Source organism: Meles meles, chromosome 1 (assembly GCF_922984935.1).
Source record: "Meles meles chromosome 1, mMelMel3.1 paternal haplotype, whole genome shotgun sequence".
Classification (NCBI taxonomy): domain Eukaryota; kingdom Metazoa; phylum Chordata; class Mammalia; order Carnivora; family Mustelidae; genus Meles; species Meles meles.
Genome location: NC_060066.1, coordinates 191,556,652 through 191,583,313, shown reverse-complemented (window position 1 = coordinate 191,583,313; position 26,662 = coordinate 191,556,652). Strand labels below are relative to the sequence as shown.

Genomic DNA, 26,662 nt, shown 5'->3' with positions numbered 1-26,662 from the left:
GATAAGATTAGAAAGAGAAACAAATAGAAATAAAGTTCTCTTTTAGAAAACAGAGCTAACTCAGGAAATAGAAGATACATAAGTTTTAAGCCTTTGATTGGGAGTATCTTGAGAAAGTCAAGGTGACATATTATATTCATAAAATGAGAACAAAGGGCTTTGAAAAAAGAACAATGACAACAGAACAAGGAAAAGCTCTTTTTAGTTAAAAATATGATTGCTAAAATAAGTATTAAGATAGAAGGGCTGGAGATTAAAAGCAAAGGGAATTTCCCAGGATATAGACCAAAAAGACGGAAACTGAAAATGAGAAAAAAGGACTGAAAACATAGGAGGTCAACATCCAGGAGGTCCAAATTCCAATAGGTTGGATTTCCAGAGAGAACAGAGATCACAGATGAAAATTTCCCAGAGCTGGAAAGACACAAGTTTTCAGATTGAAAGGGAGCCAAATGGATGCAAAGAGAGCCATTCTTAGATATATCATCATGGAATTTCAGAAGATGAAAGACAAGTTCCTACAAGTTCCCAGAGAGAGAAAAAAATAGACATCCCTGCAAAGGAATGACAATCAGACTGGCATCACATTTCCCATCTGCAACAATGGATGTCTAAAGATAATGGAACAAATTACTTAAGGAAATGATCTGTAATCTAGAATTTTACCTGGTCAACCTACCAAGCATTTATGAGGGCAAAAATAAAGACATTTTCAGGCATTTAAAGACTCAGAGAGTTCCCTTCTTGTGAACCCTTTATGAGGAATTTACTTAAGGCTATGTTCCATCAATAAGGAGGTAAAAACCAAGAAAGGGTATGATATGGGATATAAAAATATTAAAAAGTGGTAGTGCTAACACAGGAGTACCAAGAAAAGGAATTTCAAGGCGAAAGCTCAGGAGACACATATGCAGCACATGGCCGTGGTCATTATAAGGAGTAGGGTCAACACAATGTTTATTGGAGGAACACATATTACTTAGGTAGGAGCTTGGGTTGTCTTTGAAAGAAATCAATACAAACCATGTTTGCCCTTTGATAGTTCAGGAGCTAGTACAGATGGAGGGGAATTAATCAGGGTACCCATTGTTGTCCCTCATCCACCCCCACCTCTGTAAGTCATCTAGAGCTCAGACCTCCCTCATTCAGAGCCAGCCCAAGCAGAGGAAGTCCCCATCCACACTGGCGAACAGTGATCCTTGATGCCACTAGAACTCAGAAGAGACACAGGGGCAGGGCTTCATTATGATACAGGGAAGGATGGACTCTTCAGGGGGACAGGAATTGGGATATCAAGATGGAAGAAGGTTTCAAAGACTGGAAAACAGAAGGAATGAGTAAATACAGAGGAACTGAGGAGAAAATGTGGAATGAAGAAATGCAAAGCATTTGAGTAGGATGTTCTTTTAAAGCCTAAGTGGCAAGACTGTAAGCTCCTTTGGTGGTACTAGAGTAGTCAAACTGTGATCAATGAACTGCCTTTGTTCCTTGAACTTTTCTGAAGAAATACTTAGGTTTGTACTGATATTTTGCATGAGGGGTCAATCTGGAGATAGCAGATGAAGGAAGTGGACAGCAGTCACTTCTCACTGCTCTTGGCCCAGCTCTTCCCGTGCAGATAACTAAGAGGACAGAGGATACCTTCCCAGCCTGAGACACTAACATCATGTCTCCTGATCTCCATGCCAAAACATTCCCTAAACCCTGAGGTATGAAGGGCACTTTTTGTGGGTAGGAAAGGAAGGGACAGAAACCAAGAGGAAGGGACAGAACCCAAGAGGAAGGGACAGAATTGAAGGAGGAGAGGAAGGGACAGAGGAAGCTGATGGTGGAATGAGATCTCTGAGGGAGAGAATATGTAGTGAAAGAATGGGTTGGGGGATGAGAGCGAAAGCACTAGAAGGCACAAGATCTCTAATGAGATATATTTGTTGGTGGAAAGTCATGGTTTGAAAGAAGCAATATGGAATTGGAAGAATGCCGGGCCTTTCCTGGCCCTGGGTTATGGGGACCTTTTACTTGAAAGGGCCCCAGCATTCATGTTCTCAGAGGAGAGCCAGTCTCTGTGGAGGGAGGAAGTGAAGACAGCTTTCTGGATAGTGACCAAGGGCGTATGCTGGTTGGCCAGGGAACTGGGATTCCAGAGAGCTCAGGAGGAATGGCTGAGCGCAATGGCATCAGTGGGAAGCTTGGGGCTGGGACTGGGTCAAAATAGTATGGAGATGAGTACAAAAAAGCCTAGAGGGGCTTAGTTTTGAGAAGTTACAAAAGGAAACAGAGATGAGAGGCATGGTGGTTTTCAACTAGCGCTTCAGAAGAAAGACTTGTCTGTGTTGATACAGTTAGACACACAGAGAGCAAAGCCAAATGACATTTGCCATTTGTGATCAATCTGTTCTCTGGGACCTTTTCTTAGGGCATGAAACAGAATCCTAATGACACATTGTTTGAGGAATCTCAGGCAGAGGCAAGAAGGTTGTGAGGGTCAGAGATGACAGATGTCACTAAAGAGTCTGTTACCACACTAGGAATCAAAGAACAAGAAAATCAAACAACAGCGTCATTTCCTGCTTTTGTCCGTATCATTAGCAAAGTTTTCCTTTCCTTTTTATTTTTTTTAATGCAGTACACAATGTTGTGAATATGGGAGAAAAGAGGACTTTCATGTGCTGGTAGAAGTTAGGTGAAGGCAAATGTTCTCGAGGGCAGTGAGTGTCAAAAGCTGTAGATTTGCATAGATTATGGTTCAACGATCTCATTTCTGGGAACTTATTTTAAGAAATAAATGTGGATGTTCATAATGATGGAATTATGAAGATCTTAATAGCAGTGCTGTTTAGAGTAATAAAAATTGAAAAATTCAAATGACTAATAGGATGATACTTAAATACATGACAGTTTTTCCATACCACTATGCCACCACTGAAAATAGTGACAAGGAAGTGTATTTAATTATGTGACAGATGCTAAGAAAATATTCAGAGCTTTGCACACCGAGGATGCCATTTTTATAAACAATGCATAAAAGATCAAAGGAAATGTGCTGAAATGTTACACTGTGATCTCAGTTGATGGGATTATAGGTCATTTTTCTTCCGCCAAGTTTTTATTTAAATTCCAGTTTGTTAACATACAGTGTAATATTAATTTCAGCTGTAGGATTTACCGATTCATCACTTACATGCAACACCTGGGGCTCATCATAACATCTGCCCTCCTTAATCCCCATCACCCATTTAACCCATTCAACCCCCACCCCCGCCCCACCCACCTCCCCTCCAGCAGCTCTTTGCATTATCTATAGATTCCTTTTCCCCCCAGATGTCTCATCTGAATTATATTACTTTAAGGGAAAACAAATACCATCAATTATGAAAGGCAATGCATGCAAACACCTGGTACAGATCACAGGCTTGATTGCGGGCAATGAGTATGGTGAGCCTCTGTTGCTTCCTGGTCACTTCTGCCCCTTGCCTCTTCTGACCTAATGCTTCCGCCAGCCCAAGTAGCTCTGCATATCTTGTGATCTCTCTCCAGTTCATGGTTCTGCAAATGCTCTTACTGTTGCCTAGATGTTACCTTGCCAATGCCTGGCCCCAAACACCCCACTTGCTCTATGAGCCCGAGCCCAGAAGAGGGGAGCCCTCCTTAGCTGTCCGGGAGTAGTAGGTCCCATCTTACCTCTGGGCTCCCACAACACTGTTTGTACTCCTGATACAGCACTTCCTTCCTCTGCCATTTTGCATTTATGTGGCTACATATCCATCTCCCTCCTTGCTCTGAAAACATTGAGACTGTTTTATGCATATGTATATCCCCAGGGCTTGAGATCTTACAGATCCTCAATATATGTTCACTGAAAGAATGAATTAATTATCAATGAGGACACCCACATTTGGAAGTGATGGTCCTGGGATGAGCCCAAGAGGTGAGGAGGATCCAAGCCACGTGTCACCCTCTTTCTACATGCTCCTCACCTTGACAGAGAGGAATGGCCTCGCTCCACAGGTAGTAGCCCTGGGGGTGCCGGGTACAAATAGCCATGCTGTGTCCCACCAAGCGGTAGCCGGTGTTGCAGCTGAAGTGGACGGAGCCTCCGGGCTGGGTGCTGGGCTGGCCCAGAAGGAAGCCATGGAGTGGAGCCCTGGGCAGGCTGCAGTAGGGAGCTGCACGACAAGATGAGGCTCAGGGGACCACACGAAAGCAGGAAGACGGATGTGTGCTTCCCTGCATGCCCCAGCTCCTTTCTCCCCCTCCCCGCCCCATTTCCTTGTCTCTGCTATTGCTGGGTCCTCTGGTATTTAGGAAGGTCTGAGCAGTTGATATTGAAAACGGCTGATTAGTGTAGTAAAAGCCAAAGAAAAGGAAAGCAGCAGCCATGAAGCCCTGGATCTCTTTCGTGGCCCAGATGCAGTGTGGCCCACACTGCTGAGCTCGGGCTCTTGAAACCCATCAGTGACCGAAGAGGTGCAGGATCTAGACCCTGGCAGTGAGGGGCTGGCTCCACAAGAGTGTGACTGGAGGGGTGTGGACTCTGGGGTCCTAGTTCTGACCTTTCCAGGTTTGTGACATGAGACACAGCCCTGAAGCTCTTTGAGGTCCCCTCTCCTCCCCTGTGTATTGGGATGGGAAATGGCCACCTCCTAGGCTTTTGGACAGTTTAAATGGGATTGTGTTTGTAAAGCCCCCAGCCTTGTGCAGGGTACCTGGTGCTCAGTAAGTGGCCCTTCTCCTTTCTGTTGTAGGGGGCCGGGGGGGGGGGGGGAGGGAGCGTTGCAATCCGGGACACACATCCACAGCCCTACTTCCCCCTTGACACACGGCTTCAACCAATTTCATTCGTTTATTGGACAAACAGACGTGGAGGGTTTATTACGTGCCAGGAGATGTTCTAAATGCCGAGAATACCACAGTAAAGAACACAGGCAAAAATTCCGGCCTCAGGGGATCCTAAAGATTCCTGCCGGGGATCCCCAGGGGATGTTCTGTGAGGCTGGGAATGGGGGTGACCAGGGAATACTCTGACCATGTACTTCTGTTGGCTTGAAGACTCCCCGCCTCAGTCTGCCAGGCAGGCATGCGACAGGGGAGGATGAGACCCCAAGGTGAGGTCCTCTGGCCTCTTATTTGGCGATCACATCCCTCTGCTGGTGAACCGGGGTTTTAAAGCCCTCCCTTACAGGCCAGACTTTTTCCTGGCTCCTGCTTTGCCGCCTGCATCGATCAACCTGTGTGTTTACCTCAGTCAGAACAGAGTCTCAGGTATAAAAGATCCTGAGTCATGGCGACTGATGCGTGGGCAAAGTACGCAAGTCTACTGTATTTTCATTAAGTTCTAATGGTTTCACCATGTAGTGAATCAACTTTCTATGAACAGGTATTCCAGTTACACCTGACTCATTACCCCCAGACGTGATCAGTCTTTCAAAACATCAAGGAAAGGGCACCTCCTGGTCACTTTTAATTCTCAGTGTAGCGACCATCACACTGTTGTATCTCCCCCATGAGAGCAGCTGCCGGGAACCCCCAAAAGCTGCCTGAATGTTCCTGACAGCTGCTGTAAGGTTTCTCTTTCATCCCAAGGATGCTTTGGCTACTTGGTGACAGAGCTGATCACTTCCCCTGGGGCTCGTGAAGCTACCCTCCTCTCATGTGCATGGGGGAAAGGGATTTCCGGTTCAGTTTGTAGAGAACATGGACTCTGAGGTAGTAAAGGTCCTTCTCTTTCTAGGCGCCCCTCAGCATCATCTCCTGGAATGCCTCGTGGTCTTCAGTAATTCCTCTCTGCCTCCATGCTGGTGGAGCACAGCTAGTTTGTGGACATACTCCCCTTCAAAATGGGCACTGGTCTGCTTATCAAGTTTTCTTTCCAACCACAGATAGTAATCCCCATGACGGGAGTTCAGATAAATGTCATTTCTTCCCCCCATCTTCTTACATTTCCAGCGATCTTTCTGTGCTCCTTATAGACCATGGTGCTGGTCAGCCGCCTGCCTGGTGTGGCCTTGGGTCTGCCTCTGCTGAACAGTTGTGGTGGACAGAGCAGAAGAAAGGCCCTTGGACTTAAAATATAAGCCATCTTTTGCTGCCTGGCTAACACTTCCCAGCTGGAGACCCATGTCTTAGGGTTCCTCAATTGTAAGGAACTTGTGTTAACATGTCAACAATGTTGGGGATGGGATCACCTTAGAGATATTATCAGATGATATGTAATAAACTTATCCAAAAGACCACGATAGGCTGGCCATAGGAGCAGAGGTGATGGAAGAGCTTATAGTGGGGAAAGGAGCAGAAGGGGGTAGGGGGAGACTGTTGGGGACACTTGTGGAGCTGTAGTGAGAGAGGTTCAGAGGAGAGAAGCTGTCAGTCCTTGTGGAGGCCCTCTGCCATTGATGGGGATATGGTCCACGGCTTCCTTGGGTGTTTTGTGTAAGCAACTTCAGGGGATCAGGGGCTGTGGCCCTTCTTATGTGTCCTTATGTTTTACTCACCTGAATACCTAATCTTAAAGCCCTTCCGGTTGTAGGCGTGGTCAGACGACCAGCGCAGGTACACAGAGTTGCTTGAGCTGGTGACAATCAGGGGAGCTGAGTAATTCCCACTGAGGGCTTTCAGCAGAGGACTCTGTCCGGAGGGACCTGGGTGAGAGTACAGGACACAGGATGACAGACTTGCACAGTTGCAAGTGATTAGGTACCTCGATTCGATACCTCAAATGCAACCACCTCCCGTTTCTACTCCTTAAGAGACAACACTAGGCTGAGACAGTCAGGGTCAGTGCAATGGTCTGTCCTTCTGTCCTTTCTCTGCATCCCCAGGTACTGCGCTGGGTGGTCTCTCCTCTGGAGCCCTAAAGCAGTGCTCCAGGATGTCACTGCCAACCTATAGGAGTCGGCAGGTGAGATGAAATCTATTTGCCATCTTGGGACTTGCCAACATCAAGCAGCTGGTTAATGTAAGAACTGGTTTGCAAACTGGGAACTTCTACTTTGCCACCTACTTCTCACATGCACACTAAAAATAGCTCAGTGCTTGTCATAGAGAAAAACTTTGTACTGAGTGAATATAGAGCAATAAAGCTACAGTCAAACATCGTGTCTCAATGTCATACATAAAAAAGCTCCTCAATATTCCTTTCCAAGCCTCTTCCAGAAAGCCCTCCCTCTTCTTTTTTCCTACCTTTAATGCCTGGGAGTATGTCTTAAGGTGGCTGGTTCAAGGAAAGCAGAGTGTAAAGCTCGATAATCCATAACAGGATTTATTGCCCTGGAAATAGCCCTGAGTGATGGTTCTGATATCTGCCAAGACAGCTTGTGGAAGCTTGGCAAACGTAATGGGCCACATTAAACAAAACAGAGCCATCAGAGCTGCTGTGACAAACTGTGAAGGAAGGGGTCAGAAGGCTCAGAGAAGTGGCATGCCAGAATAGGTCTATCACATCAGACCAGAATGCCTGCTAGCTGACTGTGTCCCTCAGGAGGACCTGGGGGATACTCCAGTTCCTAAAGCAACGAGGAACACACTGGGGGGGGGGTGAGCACCAGCATCATTGACAATCTGAGTAACAGCTGTCCTCTATTGCCTAAACTGATGGAAGGAGATGTTGTCACAGAATTGGGCTTCCTAGTATTAATGGGGATGAGAAGATTCTAGAATATAGGAACCAGGCAGATGCACTTAAGAGTCGTAAGCGAGGCTAGCATAATTGCTATAATGGGAAGCATGGTTGGAATGGTAGCTGGGAGGGTCTAAACTGTAGGATCTATGGTGGTGTCTCACAGAACATGATATTCCTAAGGGCAAGATAGATGGAAAGCCCCCTGATATATGAATATATGAACAAAACATCATGAACATATAGTCAAAACAGTGAGGAAAGCTGACCCCAATGGAAAGTTGCAACCCCTCACCCAGTTTGGAGACCTGAGCCAGGTTCCATTTTATTCCAGAACACTTTGGCTGAAGGAGAGACTGGGTCCCCATGAAAAAGGACCCAACAAAATGACATCAATTGTATATAGTAGGATTCTCTCAGTATTTGCCCAAGAAAAACCTACTGCTATTTCCTCAGGCAACTGAATACTGGAGAAAAAGGAATGTTCAGGTATTCCAAAGATTTTTGGATACAGAGTGTGAACTGATGCTGATACCTGGGAATGCAAAGCACTATCATGACCCCTCTGTTAGAAGTGTCTGAGGGTTGGAGCTGGTAACGAATGGAGTCCTGGCCCAGGTCCATCTCACAGTACCAACTTAACCAAGTGGTAGCCCTCAATTGTAGTAGCTATGCCAGATGTTGTATCTTCATTAGAGCGATTAACACAGCCTGGGTTGCATGAAATGCAGTTATTGATCTAGCAAGACACTCTTTCCAGACCCATCAGAAAGGAGGATCATAAGCAATTTGCATTCACGAGATAGACAACAGTATACATTCATGGTCTTGCCCCAGAGCTATGTTAATTCTCCTGCTCACTGTCAGAATATAGGATGAAAAGATGTAGACCATCTGGACATCCTGCAGGATATGACATATTGACTCTCTCTAGGAGGAGATTGTATTAATTGCCTCTGAGGAGCCAGAAGGGACAATTAGTGTAGATGCTTTTGTAAGACACAGGGCTCCAGAAGGTAAGAGATAAGTCCTACAAAGAGGCAGGTGAAATTTCCCCAGTGGTTTAAGGACACGTTGAAACAATCTCTCCAAATTAAAGAGGAAATTAGTGTGCCTTTTCCCTTCTACTACAAAGACAAAAGCATAATACTTGGTAGACCCCTTTGAGTTTCAGAGGTGGCATACTCTTCATGTGGGAATACTGCTGTGATCCACTTATTGGGTGACATGCAAGGTGCTAATGTTGAGTAGGGGCTGGAGTAAGAAAGCGTTCTGTAGCAGGACTAGGTGGAAACAAAGCATCCCTGCCCCGTGGGCCATACAAGCCACTGGAGCCCATGGTATTGGGGTTTCTGTGGTAGAGAAAGATGTTGCATGGGGCTTCAGGAAAGCTCTAATGGGGAGTTAATGGCACAGATCCCTAGGGTTCAGAAGCAAATCTGCCATCTGCAGCAGGCAACTATTCAATAGTTGACTGACTTACCATCAAAGATCTCAAACTCATCATACTGCTTCTCACTGAGAAAGTACTCCACTGTGAGGGAGATGTTGTAGTCGGGTTGCACTCTCACCAGCCAGGAGCAGGTCTGGAACTGGGGATAGCTCCCTGGGTAGCTCTGACTCAGGATCACACCTGTGGAGTCTGTCAGAAGCTCATTCGTTGGGCAGTGCACTTGGTAGGAAGAAAGAGAAATATCAGGTATATGGGATGGAGAGGGAACTAGGGCCAACACATTTCCCTGGTACCAAAGACAACCACTGGAACACAAGTATTTGAGCACATTCAAACAAGACCCCAAGGCCCATCATTAATTATACTGCTCCATGGCATGAGGTGACCTCAGATTCTGTGTCAATGTTACTTGTTGCTGGGTTCAGGCCTGGGCAGTTGGTTGGCATCACTTCCTAGCTCAGATATGGGCTTTGGAGTAAAACTGACAATGATACAGACAAGCAGACAAGAGAAAGTGTCCCCAAATCCAAGAGTTATTCTATTAAATGGGATTTATTTGTACAAAAAGAGTATTGGGCAGATGTAAGTATATGGAGCTTTGAGTCAAACACATCTGGATTTATAGCCCACCTTGGTCCCTTACTAGCTGTGTGGTCTTGAACAAATTATTTCCTCTCTGTGCAATGGCATCTCTACCTCTGATGCAGAACGATAACACCTGCCTTACAAGGCTATTGTATTATATAACATATTATACCATTGTAAATTAATATTATGATATCTATAATATTATAGGGAACAAGATATCTAAGGAATGCAACACATTGTCTTCATAAACTATAGAGATGATAGTGATAATGATGTAATTATACCAGGAACAGAAGGAGCCAGCAGAGCTTGGCTGTGGCCTGATTAGTAGTGTTAAGATAACTTAAGAAAACATGGCACCCTAAGGAAGATAGTCAATGTAGAACTTGGAAAAGGAGTTGCTGGAGGGGCTAGATTGGATTTCCTGTGTCTGTCACCAGGGAGGCGAGAGAAGATGCTGGTTCCAAGGGCCCTGCACACCCCGGATGCCAGAGGGGTGCTCTCTCCTGCAGTACAGGGACCTGTCACTACTTCCTATGTAAGCCAACTTCAGGATGATCCCCCTCCCTTTGTTCGGGCTAAGGACGCCACAGTGAAGTTCTGAGGACTGAATCAACTTCTTCAGGCATGAAAAAGTCATGGCCAGGGGACTAGTGGCAAGTGTCCCAATCACTACAAATGGAGAAATTGGGATTTTGCTGTCTATGTGCCTTTAGACAGGCCTCCCGAATGTACTGGATTCTAGGACACTGACAAAGGAGAGCATCTGGAACTGCAGAGCCAAGGGCTAATCCTGGATCATAATCTGAGACGAGGTTGTTCTGGAGAGGAGATTGAGCCACTCAGTCTCCACGTCTCCACTGCTTCCTTCAAACCTTCTGCCTTCACAGAAATGGGACTTGCTAATCAGCACGGGGTCTGGGCTAACAGGCAAAAATGCTTGCTGTGACCCCAAATTCACACAGCTCATCTGGGACACCTTTGAGTAGCTTTGCAACACACACTTTTTTTTTTTTAAGTACTCTCTATGCCCAACATGGGGTTGAAACTCATAACCCCGAGGTCAAGGGTCACATGCTCTACTGACCGAGACAGTCAGGCACCCCCCTACCCGCCCCTTTTGAATAGCTTTGAAAGCTTCTCCAGAGAGAACTTCCTTCTTAGCTTGTAAATGGGAAAGAAAACAAATGGAGGAAAACAGACTTGATTTTGAAATGCTCCTCATTCTACAAAACTGATACCTCCAGGTCCCTGAAGTGTGGTAATATTTACATCCCCCCAAGCTTCGTGGTACCCTCCAGCCGTTACCAGGGCTGCTCTTGAAGCTCTCCCTTTTCTAACTGAAACTCCCCCATTGAAGGGAAATAGGCATGATTTCTCAAATGAGATTGGTCCACAGGTTTGCCTTTTTGTGCGCAACTTTATCAGATGTGAGCATTAGTGTCGACAAGTTTTTCTTTCCCTGTATGCTCAAGACGTCTGGCCTTTGATGGTTTAGTAGTTTATTTAGAAGTTTATTCTTCCATGAAACCATCCAGTCTTGATGTCTTTGATGGGGTTTCTTCTGATAACATTCTCTATTTCTTTTAAAGATTTAGGAAAGTATAAACTTTCTAGCCACTGAGTTCCATTTTATTAAATTACATCTTCCTAGAAAATATTTCACATCAAATCATTAATTTATTGGCATAGTTTGTACAAGATAGTCTCATAATTTAAAATTTTCTTTTGCTTCAATGGTTATATTCCATTTTCCCTTTCTTATTTTTGTATATTACTGCTTTCTCCCTTTGTTTAACTTGCCTAATAGTTTGATTATTTTGCCACTCTTCCAGGTGCTTCTTTTTATTGATCAGTAGGATGTTTTTCTGTTTTATAACTCATTAACTTCTCTTTAAAATTCAAAATTTTTGAGATATAATTTATGTACAATAAATGAACAGATTTTAGGTGTGCAGTTTAATGAGTTTTAGCAAATGCATATACCTGTGTAACCACTACCATAATCAGGATATAGATTATCATCATCACTCCAGAATGTTCTCTCATGCCCCTCTGCAATTAAGAATTTCTCTAGAGCAATCATTCATTCATATAAACAAACATTCACCAAATGCTCTCTTACTTTATGGCCAGGGACTGGGAAGATAGGGAGGAGTAAGATAAAGAATACATTTTGGAGGAACTTGAGACCCAGAAAGGCGTGGCTCTGTGCAATTACCTTCACATACTGGGGGTGGTCCTTCAAACTGCAGGTAAGTTCCAAGTCTGCAGGTAAGGATTTCATTCCCGACTAAGGTAAAGCCAGGAAGGCACCTGTAGCGGACAGTGTCACCTGCCAAAGAGAGACCCACGTGGGGATTTGCTGCCAAAATCTGGGCGGGGCACCCCTTAGTACTTAAAAACCCACTTCCAGACAGGTCAATCAGTAGTGGGTTGTGCTCTGCTCAGGTCAACTCCAACCAAATGACCCAGAAAAACTGCTACCTCCTTCTCACAGCTCAGCCTTGAGCTTCCACATTCCAGGAACTTTTTATAGGGCCCTGCATGGATTCATTTCTCAAAACCATACTGACTTGAATCACAGAAGAAAACTGCCTTCCTGTCTCCTCTGCCTATGATGGCTAAGAGGAAGTGTTTGTATTTTTGGAGCAGACTCAGTTGACAGAACATAAGGCATCTTGCACTTGGCCTACTGTTTCTCTCCATGGATGGGAGGGAGAGATGCACCTTGCTGGCCAGCCCCAACCCGACCCAGCCCCTCCTCTGCTGCCCAGTCCTTGCTGGTTTGGGAGGGGGTACCTATGTTGAATTCTTCATTCTCTGTGACGACTTCGGCGTTGGGGAGGATGGTGGGAGGAGGGCATTTGGTGAGTGGATAAGCTGAAAAGACAGAAGCAGACAAACTGATGTAAGAGCATCATTCTTGGGGCACATTGTCATTCACTCGTTCAATCCTTCACCTTCTCATTCCTCATTCACTCACACAGATAGATGCAAGTGACTTTTGATCTGAATGCAGGGCAAGTTTAGGTAAGTACTATTTTGCATATCTGCTGTCATTGTTTTGACAGGTCTTCCGTAATTATTCTACATGAAGCAGAGTTCCTCACCTTTTTGTTTGCCATCTTATTTGTTTCCTTCATAGCAACTTATTACGAATTGCAAAGATTTCATTTGTCTGTTCATTTGCTATTTCTCTTTCCTCAGAGGAAGAAAGTTCTATGGGGAGCAGGCATTTCATAGAGCAGGAAAGCATGAATGGTCAATGAAGATATGAAAAGATGCTCACCTCATCATTAACATGGTAAGAGTGAGATGCTATTGCAGGGTTATAGGGTAGCTCTATTTTTAATTTCTTAAGGAATCTCCACACTGTTTTCCAAAGTGCCTGTACCAACTTGCATTCCCACCAACACCCAAAGATACTAATGTAGTGAAAAGAAGGGCCATCTCTACCCCAATGTTCATAGCAGCAATGGCCACAGTCACCAAACTGTGGAAAGAGCCAAGATGCCTTTCAATGGACGATTGGATAAAGAAGATATGGTCCATGTATACTATGGAGTATTATGCCTCCATCAGAAAGGATGAATACCCAACTTTTCTATCAGCATGGACGGGACTGGAAGAGATTATGCTGAATGAAATAAGTTAAGCAGAGAGAGTCAATTATCATATGGTTTCGCTTATTTGTGGAGCATAAGGAATAACATGGAGGACATGGGGAGATGGAGAGGAGAAGGGAGTTGGGGGAAATTGGAGAGGGAGATAAACCATGGGAGACTGTGGACTCTGAGAAACAAACTGAGAGTTTTGGAGGGGAGGGGGTGGGAGTTTGGGTGAGCCTGGTGGTGGGTATTAAGGAGGGCACGTATTGCATGGAGTCCTGGCTGTGGTGCATAAACAATGAATTCTGGAACACCGGAAAAAAAAGGGTGAGATGCTATTTCGTGCATCTACCACATTGGCAAAAATTTAAAAATCTGATAAAATCCAGTGTCTGTAAGATGGATCCAGGAATAAAGTCAAGCTTTCCCAATTCCAGCTCAAATATATGTAATGCTCTGCAAACTGTAATATGGAGGATTATTCTATAGATGAGCACAAGCCCACAGAGAACTTTAAGTTTTTCAATCCTGCTTCCACTATAACAAAAATGTAAAAGTATCCAGATCCATAACTTTGAAATCTTAGAAGAAAACTGGCTGTTGATAAGGACAAATCCACCTGAATTGTTCATGCTCCTCCTGCTTCAATTCTCCAAAAATTCACTGGGCACAGTACTTCCTGTGAGGTCAACAGAGGCCCTGGATTCCTTTGGAGTGGGACAACCCTCTAGAAGGTGCTACAGGACAAGCTGGGGAACCCAAGTAAGTGGGTAACCAGTGGGTTGATGTGAAAGAGTAGAATGAGAAGCCTTATCCTCTTGCCTCTAAGCTTGGACTGGGTACCAAGGATCAGTGCCATGTGCCTCTCTTCCAGTGTGGAAGAGGAGGAAAATTTACATGTATGGAGGTTTGTGTTGGGGGATATTGCATAGGTTAACACATTTAACCTTATAATTCTGAGGACACTGAGGCTGAGAAGCTATGTCACTCATTCAGAATCACACAACTGGGAATGGTAGAACCAGGGATCAAGCATGGCCCTGATTTGAGAGTACAGTGCTTCCCTCCCTTGCCAGGCTTCCATACTGACCAGAGAAGGCTATGGCGAAGATCCCACCCATAGCTGCATCACGGTGGAACTTGAGCAGAATCTGGTTGGACGAGCTGTGCAATGTTTTCTTGGCCAAGCTCCGGCTGAAAACTCCAAGCTGTGGAGCTGTCTGCTGTGCCCCATCCCTGTACGTAGAAAAGAAGGTTCTGGTATGTCACAAGTCACCACAGCTGCCTGCTTTGCTTTTATCATCGGTCACAAGTCACCATAGCTGCCTGCTTTGCCTCTACCAACAGGGGCTTTAACAAAGGCCTGGAGTGGGAGGCTGTGACTCTTGTTGTGCCCAACACTGTCTTTCTCCAATGCCCTGTGCACCTCCCTCTGTTCTCTCCCAACTCAGTCAGCACACACTGACTCCTCATTCACCTAATTCTTCACCAGCCTCTGTAATGGGCTCCCGGGGGTAACAGTCTCAGCGGAGAAGCAGGAGCCACTGGGCAGGTTCTCTCAGTCTGAGCAGCAGTAGGGTAGGGCTGAGAAAGATGGGCAGGAAGCTCACGCTGCTATCCAGACCAGCCCCACTTCCTTGTCTCCAAGCAGAGACATACCCAGGTTACCTTTTTAGGCAAAGGCTTTCTTCCCTGGATATATATCTAGTCCCTCCTATCTGTTTTTAATTGCAGTCTGTAAAGGAAACTAGAAATTAACCCAGGATAGTCTGGTTACACTTATTCAGCCCTTGGAATTTTGGGAAAAGACTCCCACTATCCCCTGCTGATTCCTAGAATGGCAGTAACCCCTAAACAAAAGAATCCTTTAATTATACATTTGTCCAAAGATTCAGTGGTTTGGGAAGAACTGTCTAGGCGACTACACTTATTGACTCGTAGTTCATACTGCCATTGTAAAATCACCCAAGATATTCTATCACTCGGAGCAAAACTGTCAATCTGGTAACCACTAGGCCCCATGTGGCTCTTTATCTTAATTAAAATTAAATAAAGTTTAAAAACCACTTCCTCAGTCCCTCCAGTCACATTTAAGTACCCAGTGGCCACTTGTAGCCATGGGCTACTGTACTGGACAGAAGTTTGTTTCCATTACTGCACAACATTGTGTTGGACAATACTGGTTCAGCATGAGATGACCAGTGGGACTTCACAGAATTCTACCCCAAAACTCTTTCATTAGTCTGGGTAGCTTATCTTAGGTAAATGTAGAATTTTGTTTTGGGCTCTGGAAAAAAATGAGAAAAGTTTGTGTATCTACAACCATTCCTATTCACACACCCACCCATTGGTACTCTGGCCCCTAGTAGCACTCCAGGTTGGACCACTGTCCTCCCATCCCTCTCCCTTCAAGGAGTCACAGAGGGTAATTGAAACTGAGCCTTCATTTACTATGTTTATTCAAAAGCCAGGAAGCTGACCACCATTTACAACCATTCAGCTCTTGGTTTTCTGACAAAAAGCTGAATAACCCAGTTTAGAGCCCAGCTAATGCCCCTAATTGGCTGTCGACGTGGCAGCTGGCCCTACCAGACGGTGATGAAGTCTCCAGAGGGCTCTGTCTGCAGCAGGCTGAGGTTGAGGCGGATGCCATGACCAATGGGCACGGTGATCAGCCAGACACAGTCTTGGGAGCTGGAGTATGGGCTGGGGAAGCCAGGGGAGTACACAGTGCCATTGGAAGAGGTGATATTCCCGCCACAGGGGACTGCCAGAGAGGGGACACAAACATAGTGAGTGTGGGAGATCACCCCTCCCCCCAAAAAAAATTCCCTTATGACTCCCTAATGAAGTTCCAGTGCCCAGGACAAATTACCCTGTCCGAGAAGGTCAGGCAGGATCAGGAGAGGTGATGGGGCTGAGGATGACTGTGCATTAGTTTCCTACACCAGTCCCAGCACACTCCCCGTCTGGCCCCTGATCTTCAGTGCAGGTGCCTCTGTCGGCCAGCCTCAGCCCCCCAGCCGCCCTATTCTTCCTGTGGATGAGACCTGCCCAGAAGGATGGATGCACTAAAGCTCTCCTCTCACCCTTCCTAGGAATAGAGTGGAGGACAGATATCACAGTCAGGGCTGTAGTACTATTGCTGGGATGAGCTAAGAAATTATGAAACTATTTCTTTCTCTCTTTTTATTTGCTCTAAGATTCTTAGAATGGTACTTTTTTAACTTTTTAAAAAAAGATTTTAAAGAAATTTTTTATTTATTTGACCAAGAACAAGAGCACATGAGAGAGAGCACACAAGCAGTGGGGAGGAGAGGGAGAGGGAGAAGCAGACTCCCCACTGAGCAGGGAGCCTGATGTGGGACTCGATTCCAGGACCTTGGGATCATGACCTGAGTTGAAGGCAGATGTTTAACCAACTGAGCCACCCAGGTGCCCAGGCTGGTACCTTTGGTATTGACCTAAGAGATAAGGATTCTGGTGATGAAGCTAAGGTTGGGTTCAAATCACGGCTGAACCATTTATTAACTAGATGACCTTAGACAAGAGTTTACTCTCTTCTTGCACCTGTAAAATGGAACTAATAGCATCCCCCTTGAGGACTGTGGGGGCTGTTAGGTGAACTGATGCATGTAAAATGTCCAGCCTGGCATTTAGCTCACAGAGAAGGCATTTGTGGCCTAGATCTTATCCTCTCTCCCTATTTCTCTGTCCCCCAAAATTGATACCCAATTTTAGGTTCACTCTGATCTAGGCTTTGGGTAAGGGGATGGAGAGTCTCCATAATGTTCCAATTTGGTCATCAGGGAGGAGAAAAAAAGGACAAACAAACAAACAAAAAACCAACCCTGGTCCAGAATAATGAGTGCATTTGGCTGTCACAGGCATCAAGCAGTCATCTGGATGGGGGGCAGACCAGAGTGAAAGAGAAAGAATCCAAATGCCTCCAGGCAGAAGGTAGGGTTCCCATGAATGCATATGCATCCTGAGAGGGGTCTGCAGGGACACACCATCCCTCCTACAAACACTGAATATCCACTCTGTGTGAGGGTCAGGCACAGCCTGGGGAGACCAAGGGGAGCAAGGGTACCAAGGCACGTGGTTTTGTTCACAGCCCACTCACTGGGATACAGCTAAGTCAACCGGCCTCTGTAGATGCCAGCGCAGGGGGACATGTCAACATGGAATGCCGCAGGAGCGATGGCGGAGCCCCTCACCTGGTCTTGTGAGGGTAGGGAAGGATTCTTGGTGTTGGTCCCATTTAGACAAGGCTAAGTAGACAAGGCAAGAGAGAAGAGTGATGTTCCATGAGGGAGGGACAGCATGTGCTAAGAACTAGACGCAAGAGAACATGGTGCCCTGGGACAGTTATAGCACTTCAGCTTAGCTGGACCTAAAATCCTTGAGAGTGGAGAATACCCAGAGGTATGCAGGCCCCGAAGGACACAGAGCGCTACATGAAGAGGTTTGGAATTTGCCCCAAGGGAGATGGGGATGCCTTGCTGCATCTTAGCAGGGGAGGGTCTGGAGTGTGTTGATGGCTTGGAAGTCTCACACTGGCTACGTTGTGAAAAATGGATTGAGTAGTGCATGACCAAAGGCTGGGAGACCAGCGAGAAGCCTTGTCCAAGTGGTGGCCAGGATAAAGGCAGAGGCAGTGGATGGAGAGAAGTGGATGCATCTGAAAGGTAATCAGGATGTAGAATTATCAAGACTTGGTGAGTAAGTCAGATAGGCAAGAGGGAGGTGCCAAATAAGGGCTGAGTAACCAGGTGACTAGAGGTGTCCTTCACTAATGAGGACTTCCCATGTGCAAAGATGATGACTTTCATTTTGAGTATAATAGGATTTAGATGCCTCTGGATAAGTGAAGCTCTTTAGTAATATTGGATATACAGGCGTAAATCTCAGGAAAGAGATTAAGATTATAGCATCTTCCCTTCTGATGGGTTCCCTCCTTCCAAGGGCTCAGTAGGTATTCCCTTGGCTGTGGCCAACTTCTCCTCCAGGTGCTCCCAAGCTTGGGCCCAGAGGTCTGTCCCTAGGACTCTTTCCCTGGATAGGGTAGGTCCCTTCCATATGAAAATAGGATGGACAAAGTTTGCCTAGACTCCCCGGCACGGGTGATTCCAGGGAGCATGGGAGTACTCTGAATCAGTCTCCTTAGGAAGAATCACCAGGGATGAGGGAGGGACATACCTTCACACCTGGGTAGAGGGTGGTCCCAGTTCCGGCTGGTGCCATGTTGACATGTGAGGACCGGGTGGCCAGTCAGTTGATATCCTGGGAGGCACTCGAAGGTCACTGATTGTCCAACGTTATAGCCAGCTCCCCTCACAATGCCATTGGCAAAGGGCTCTGGGTCTGGGCACTCTTGAAGTTCATAGGCTGGAAAAGATCAGGAGAGAAGGTCACTTTATTCTCTCTGGACATTTTCTCCTCAACCACACTATAGAAGCATCAGAGTTCACATAGTGTGAAGCACCAAGACTTGGATTCAGATGGACCCTTGTCATTTACCAGTTGTTGGCTCTGGGCTAGACATTTAACATTTCTATGTCTCAGGTTTCTTATTTAGAAATTTGTTACTGTGAGGATTAAGTGGACTAATATATGCATAGCTCTTTGCAGAGTCCTGGCACGCAGTAAGAGCTCAATACATGTTACCTGTTATTACTGTCTCCGTGGGAAAAGGAGGCTCAAGGAAGACAAGGCAACATTGAACCCTTGTTTGCTGAGCACCTGCTTGGGGCTGGGCATTGACCTCGGTTCTTTCACATGGATCATCTCATTTAACCATAACAACCAGGTTCTAGATCACAGACACAGAAAGCAGTCAGGGAAGGATCTGAGTGGGGTCTTTCTGACTCTGAGAAATGATAACCTTTCAAGACAGAAGAACTTGGTGGGAGTGAGCCAAGCCTGTGGCTGGGAGAGAAACTTTCCAGAGGGAATCAATGGATGAAAAGGAATGTGTGTGCCTGTAAGACAAGGAAGCCTCTCCAAAGAGCAAGAAAGCTGTTTCTATGAGAATGGGTGAGCCCAGCTCAAAAAGGAGATGCCTTCATGGAAGTACCGGAGATGTGTCTGACAGAGAGAGGTCACCGAGGGGTTTGCTGAGCATGTGCACAGAGCACAGACTCTGATTAATCGGATCCACAGAAAAAAGAACAGCTGTGAGGCCAGAGTCAGGCCCATCCTACACAGGAAATTGGCAGTGGGGTAGACGGAGTGTTCTGAGAGTGGAAATTCTCAGTGGGAGTTGAGATCAAATGAACGCTCCATGGAAGTGGATGCATTCATTACGTGTAATAACAATATAAATAACAATGACCACGAAGTGGACATTTCCGAAGCCCGCCCTCTGGGACTGTGCCTGTGTTGTGTATTTCCATTCACTGTCTCACTGTAGGAGGCCTCAGATATCACTAGGAAATCATCAAGGTCACTGGGTATGTCAAAAAAATCCAGCAGCTATGGTGGGAGTGGGCAGGCTGGTTGGCCAATGGAGACCCGTGGCCCTGTCAGCAGCAGCGGTTTGGGCGATCTGGCAAATTAAGGTCTTAGTAGAAAATCGGGGAACTACTGCCCAGGGAGCTGACTGAATGGATGGGCTGGGCCTCTAATGAGAAGCCTCGGGGGGAATCTGCGGACCCAGTGATGGTGAGTAGCCAGAAGAGAGTGGCAGCACATCAGAAGCCAGGAGCAGCCTGATGGAGAGTCCCTTATAGGACCCGTTTCATACAGAAGGAGCTGAGCTTTTTAGAAAGAGAGACATTTAAGGGAGAGTACCTGGAGTGTTTTCAAACTGAGAAAAATCTCAGAGCCTGTTTACCAGAAGCTTCGAAGGGAGAAGTTGGGCCTATAGGCAGAAATGAACTCTAAAGGGCAGAATCATTAGCTTTCCTAAAAGAAGGGCTCCTGAAGACGGAGATGCTGTGGTGGGAACAGATATAATTTTTAACAAAGTGCCACAATTGTAAATATTAATATTATTAACATTATTAAAACATTCATATTATTAAAATATGAATAATGATGCCTAACATTTTGGAACAATTATGTGTCTCATCATTTTGCTAAAGGTTCTTTATAAACATGATCTCCTGAAAAGTTTTAATGATATAAAGTTAAGCCTGTCCAACTGAGAGGCCCAGTAAGAGTGGTTTAAGCTGTTAGTAACAATTTTATGGGAACGTCTACCTGAGAAGAGAGAAGAGAACTTCAGCCTAGGAAGTTCAGAATGTCTAACGGAGGAATTCTGAGAAAAAGTAAGGAGTTGGATTTCCTCAGAGAAAGTTGTGGGACTGCAGGGAGACGGGCCTGCTCAATAGAATTGTCTCAGTGGGGACAGGTGGCCCTTTTGGAAACAGGTCTTTTCATAAAGGAAAACCTGGGGTGAGTGGTCAGAGCTTGTGTACAAGGTATAGCTCCATAGGGCTAAGGAGGGTGTAAGTGGGCAAGTTGGGCAGGGAGAACTATTTGGGTCTGTCATACATTAGGAGGCCTCTGTGGGAGGATCTGGGTCTCTCACATTAGAGACAACCCAGTCCCAGGGGCGGGGACCACCACAGACTGAGAAGCCTAAAGGAAGTCCAGGTCAAGCCTGAAGGGGAGCAGCTGCCCTGACACCAAGTGTGGGCTCATAGGCATCATTAGGTCTGTGGAGCTCCGGCAGGCACCGAGGGAGTAGCTGGGCCTGTGACCTGAGGGAAACCTCAACGGGAACACTTACCAAGTCATGAAGGTAAAATGTGAGTGGAAGTAGGTGAGCCCACCATAGAGTAGACACCTCTGGGCCTGTCATACAGTTGGACCAACTCCTAAGGGGGTGTTGGGCATCCAAAGACTTACCTAGAACTCTGTTGCCCTTGGGCCTAGCTTCCCCCAGCAAGGGAACATCCTCAAAGGAGGAGTGGGCCTCTGAACATGCCCCAGTGTGAGTAATGGGCATGTCCCAGAGAGGATGGCTGGCCCATGGTGTGGGCCTGTGTCTTGGAAGCCTCACTGAGTGTGAGACTGAGTCCCCCCAAGGGACTCAGGGGTGTTAGGGTCCGTGAACAAAGGAACGAGACTGATGCAAAGTGAAAGTCGAAGCTTATTTCGCGCCAAGCATGGAAAACCAAACCGGGTGGTAGAGGTCGTCTCTCACGAAAAGGCGTTGAGGACGACCACGACGAGACCTCTCCCCGGACGAGGCTGCTCCCCAGACAAGGCCGCTCTGGATGTGGCCACTCTGGACAAGGCCGCTCCCCTGACGAGGCCACTCCCGACCATGAAGAGGTGGACAACGACGATGACGAGAAACCCGACGACACTGACTCTGCTCCTCATGACGCGACTCCAACAAGGCCGCTCCCCGGACGAGGCCACTCCCCGGACGAGGCCACGCTCCGGATGAGGCTGCTCCGGATGAGGCCGCTCGCCGAGGAGGCCGCTCCCCGGATGAGGCCGCTCCCTGACGAGGCCGCTCCCCCGACGAGGCCGCTCGCCGCCGACGAGGCCGCTCCCCGGACGAGGCCGCTCCCCGACGAGGCCGCTCCCCGGACGAGGCCGACGAGGCCGCTCCCCGGACGAGGCCGCTCCCCGGACGAGGCCGCTCCCCGACGAGGCCGCTCCCCGGACGAGGCCGCTCCCCCGACGAGGCCGCTCCCCGGACGAGGCCGCTCCCCGACGAGGCCGCTCCCCGGACGAGGCCGCTCCCCGATGAGGCCGCTCCCCGGACGAGGCCGCTCCCTGGACGAGGCCGCTCCCCCTACCAGGCTGCTCCGGACGAGGCCGCTCCGGACGAGGCCACACGCCGACGAGGCCGCTCCCCGACGAGGCCGCTCCCCGGACGAGGCCGCTCCCCGGACGAGGCCGCTCCCCGACGAGGCCGCTCCCCGGACGAGGCCGCTCCCCGGACGAGGCCGCTCCCGACGAGGCCGCTCTGGACGAGGCCGCTCCCCGGACAAGGCCACTCCCGACGATGAAAATGACAACAACCCCAACGACACAGACTCTGCTCCCATGATACCTCTCTGACAAGGCTGCTCCGGCCAGGACGCTCGTGGCAGTGCTGCTCCCGACGACTATTACTCCTATGACTACCCCAATATCTACCCACAGCTACCCTAACATCCCTCCCCACGGCTACCCTAACGGCCGTCCCCATGGCTACCCTTACGTCCCTCCCCACTGCTACCCTAACGTCCCTCCCCACGGCTACCCTAACGTCCCTCCCCACGGCTACTCTAACGTTCCTCCCCACGGCTACCCTAACGGCCGTCCCCACGGCTACCCTTACAATCTTCCCCACTGCTACCCTAACATCCCTCCCCACGGCTACTCTAACGTCCCTCCCCACAGCTACCCTAACGGCCGTCCCCACGGCTACCCTTACGTCCCTCCCCACTGCTACCCTAATGTTCCTCCCCACGACTACCCTTACGTCCCTCCCCATGGCTACCCTAACGTCCCTCCCCACGGCTACTCTAACGTCCCTCCCCACGGCTACCCTAACGGCCGTCCCCACGGCTACCCTTACGTCCCTCCCCACTGCTACCCTAATGTTCCTCCCCACGACTACCCTTACGTCCCTCCCCACGGCTACCCTAACGTCCCTCCCCACGGCTACTCTAACGTCCCTCCCCACAGCTACCCTAACGGCCGTCCCCACGGCTACCCTTACGTCCCTCCCCACTGCTACCCTAATGTTCCTCCCCACGACTACCCTTACGTCCCTCCCCACGGCTACCCTAACGTCCCTCCCCACGGCTACTCTAACGTCCCTCCCCACGGCTACCCTAACGGCCGTCCCCACGGCTACCCTTACGTCCCTTCCCACGGCTACCCTAACGTCCCTCCCCACGGCTACTCTAACGTCCCTCCCCACGGCTACCCTAACGGCCGTCCCCACGGCTACCCTTACGTCCCTCCCCACTGCTACCCTAACGTCCCTCCCCACGGCTACCCTAATGTCCCTCCCCATGGCTACCCTAATGTCTGTCCCCACGGCTACCCTAACGGCCGTTCCACAGCTACCCTAACGTCCCTCCCCACGGCTACCCTAACGGCCATCCCCACGGCTACCCTTACGGCCGTCCCCACGGCTACCTTAACGTCCCTCCCCACAGCTACCCCAACGATACAGACTCTGCTCCCATGACACCACTCCGACAAGGCCGCTCCCTGGACGAGGCCGCTCTGGATGAGGCCGCACGACGACAAGGCCGCTCCCCGGAATGACGCCACTCCGGCGAGGCCGCTCCGGCCAGGATGCTCGTGGTGGTGCTGCGACTCGGGGCGGTGAGGCCACTCCCGGCAGCGCTGCTCCTGACGACTATTACTCTGACCACTACCCCAACATCTACCCACAGCTACCCTAACGTCCCACCCCACGGCTACCCTGATGTCCCTCCCCACGGCTACCCTGATGTCCCTCCCCACGGCTACCCTAACGGCTGTCCCCACGGCTACCCTAATGTCCCTCCCCACGGCTACCCTAACGTCCCTCCCCACGGCTACCCTAACGGCCGTCCCCACGGCTACCCTAATGTCCCTCCCCACGGCTACCCTAATGTCCCTCCCCACGGCTACCCTAATGGCCGTCCCCACGGCTACCCTTACGGCCGTCCCCATGGCTACCCTAACGTCCCTGCCCACGGCTACCCCAACAACACAGACTCTGCTCCCATGACACCACTCCGACAAGGCCGCTCCCCGGACGAGGCCGCTCTGGATGAGGCCGCACGATGACAAGGCCGCTCCCCGGAATGACGCCACGACGGTGAGGCCGCTCCGGCTAGGACGCTTGAGGTGGTGCTGCGGCTCAGGGTGGCGAGGCCCCTCGCCGCAGCACTGCTCCTGATGACTATTAATCGGACAACTACCCCAATATCTACCCACAGCTACCCTAACATCCCTCCCCATGGCTACCCTAATGGCCGTCCCCACGGCTACCCTAACGTCCGTCCCCATGGCTACCCTAACGTTCCTCCCCATGGCTACCCTAAACGGCCGTTCCCACGGCTACCCTTACGGCCGTCCCCCCGGCTACCCTAACGTCCCTCCCCACGGCTACCCTAATGGCCATCCCCACCGCTACCCTAACGTCCCTCCCCACGGCTACCCTAACATCAGTCCCCACGGCTACCCTTACGGCCGTCCCCACGGCTACCCTAACGTCCCTCCCACGGCTACCCTAACGTCAGTCCCCATGGCTACCCTTACGGCCGTCCCCACGGCTACCCTAACATTCCTCCCCACGGCTACCCTAATATCCGTCCCCACGGCTACCCTTACGGCCGTCCCCACGGCTACCCTAACGTCCCTCACCATGGCTACCCTAACGTCCCTCCCCACGGCTACCCTAAACGGCCGTCCCCACCGCTACCCTAATGTCCCTCCCCATGGCTACCCTAACGTCAGTCCCCACGGCTACCCTAACGTCCCTCCCCACGGCTACCCTAACGGCCGTCCCCACGGCTACCCTAATGTCCCTCCCCACGGCTACCCTAATGGCCGTCCCCACGGCTACCCTAATGTCCCTCCCCACGGCTACCCTAATGGCCGTCCCCACGGCTACCCTTACGGCCGTCCCCATGGCTACCCTAACGTCCCTGCCCACGGCTACCCCAACAACACAGACTCTGCTCCCATGACACCACTCCGACAAGGCCGCTCCCCGGACGAGGCCGCTCTGGATGAGGCCGCACGATGACAAGGCCGCTCCCCGGAATGACGCCACGACGGTGAGGCCGCTCCGGCCAGGACGCTTGAGGTGGTGCTGCGGCTCAGGGTGGCGAGGCCCCTCGCCGCAGCGCTGCTCCTGATGACTATTAATCGGACAACTACCCCAATATCTACCCACAGCTACCCTAACATCCCTCCCCATGGCTACCCTAATGGCCGTCCCCACGGCTACCCTAACGTCCGTCCCCATGGCTACCCTAACGTCCGTCCCCACGGCTACCCTAATGTCCCTCCCCAGGGCTTCCCTTACGGCCATCCCCACGGCTACCCTTCCGGCCGTCCCCACGGCTACCCTAATGGCCGTCCCCACGGCTACCCTTACCGTCGTCCCCACGGCTACCCTTCCGGCCGTCCCCACGGCTACCCTAACGGCCGTCCCCACGGCTACCCTTCCGGCCGTCCCCACGGCTACCCTAACGGCCGTCCCCACGGCTACCCTAACCGTCGTTCCCATGGCTACCCTAACAGCCATCCCCACCGCTACCCTAACGTCCCTCCCCATGGTTACCCTAACGGCCGTCCCCACAGCTACCCTTATGGCCGTCCCCACGGCTACCCTAACGTCCCTCCCCAGGGCTTCCCTTATGGCCATCCCCACGGCTACCCTAACGGCCGTCCCCACCGCTACCCTAACGTCCCTCCCCATGGTTACCCTTATGGCCGTCCCCACGGCTACCCTAACGTCCCTCCCCAGGGCTTCCCTTACGGCCATCCCCATGGCTACCCTAACGGCCGTCCCCACGGCTACCCTTACCGTCGTCCCCACGGCTACCCTTATGTCCCTCCCCACGGCTACCCTAACCGTCGTCCCCACGGCTACCCTTATGTCTCTCCCCACGGCTACCCTAACGTCCCTCCCCACGGTTATCCTAACGGCCGTCCCCATGGCTACCATTATGGCCGTCCCCACGGCTACCCTAACGTGCCTCCCCAGGGCTACCCTAACGTCCCTCCCCAGGGCTTCCCTTATGGCCATCCCCAAGGCTACCCTTCTGGCCGTCCCCACGGCTACCCTAACGGCCGTCCCCACGGCTACCCTTATGGCCGTCCCCACGGCTACCCTAACGTCCCTCCCCACGGCTACCCTAACGTCCCTCCCCACAGCTACCTTAACGTCCGTCCCCACGGCTACCCTAACGTCCCTCCCCACGGCTACCCTAACGTCCCTCCCCACGGCTACCTTAACATCCGACCCCATGGCTACCCTAACGTCCCTCCCCACGGCTACCTTAACGTCCGTCCCCACGGGTACCTTAACGTCCGTCCCCATGGCTACCCTAACGTCCCTCCCCACGGCTACCCTTATGGCCATCCCCATGGCTACCCTTACTGTCGTCCTCACGGCTACCCTTCTGGCCGTCCTCACGGCTACCTTAACGGCCGTCCCTACGGCTACCCTTACGGCCATCCCCACGGCTACCCTAACGTCCCTCCCCATGGCTACCCTAATGGCTGTCCCCATGGCTATCCTAATGGCCGTCCCCACGGCTATCCTAACGGCCGTCCCCACGGCTACCCTAATGCTGTCCCCAGGGCTACCCTAACGGCTGTCCCCACGGTTACCCTAATGGCTATCCCAACGGCTACTACAATTCCTCCTACTACTCCCCCCCCCCCCCAGCCTCATAGAGTAACCTTTATAGAGGTGGCCGAAGCGGC

General features: G+C 49.9%; 1 protein-coding gene across 1 annotated transcript in view; it reads right to left on the bottom strand.

The window, feature by feature from the left end:
* The window catches only part of LOC123926444 (CUB and sushi domain-containing protein 2-like), a 596,474-nt gene that overhangs the window by 52,810 nt on the left and 517,002 nt on the right, over positions 1–26,662 (bottom strand). Inside the window, exons 42-49 of the mRNA XM_045980312.1 lie at positions 18,470–18,658; positions 15,857–16,034; positions 14,358–14,503; positions 12,459–12,539; positions 11,878–11,991; positions 9,099–9,287; positions 6,492–6,638; positions 3,978–4,166 (exon numbers count right to left, since the gene is read on the bottom strand). Coding sequence (XP_045836268.1) covers positions 3,978–4,166; positions 6,492–6,638; positions 9,099–9,287; positions 11,878–11,991; positions 12,459–12,539; positions 14,358–14,503; positions 15,857–16,034; positions 18,470–18,658 — 1,233 coding nt within the window. The remainder of the gene's footprint in view (positions 1–3,977; positions 4,167–6,491; positions 6,639–9,098; positions 9,288–11,877; positions 11,992–12,458; positions 12,540–14,357; positions 14,504–15,856; positions 16,035–18,469; positions 18,659–26,662) is intronic.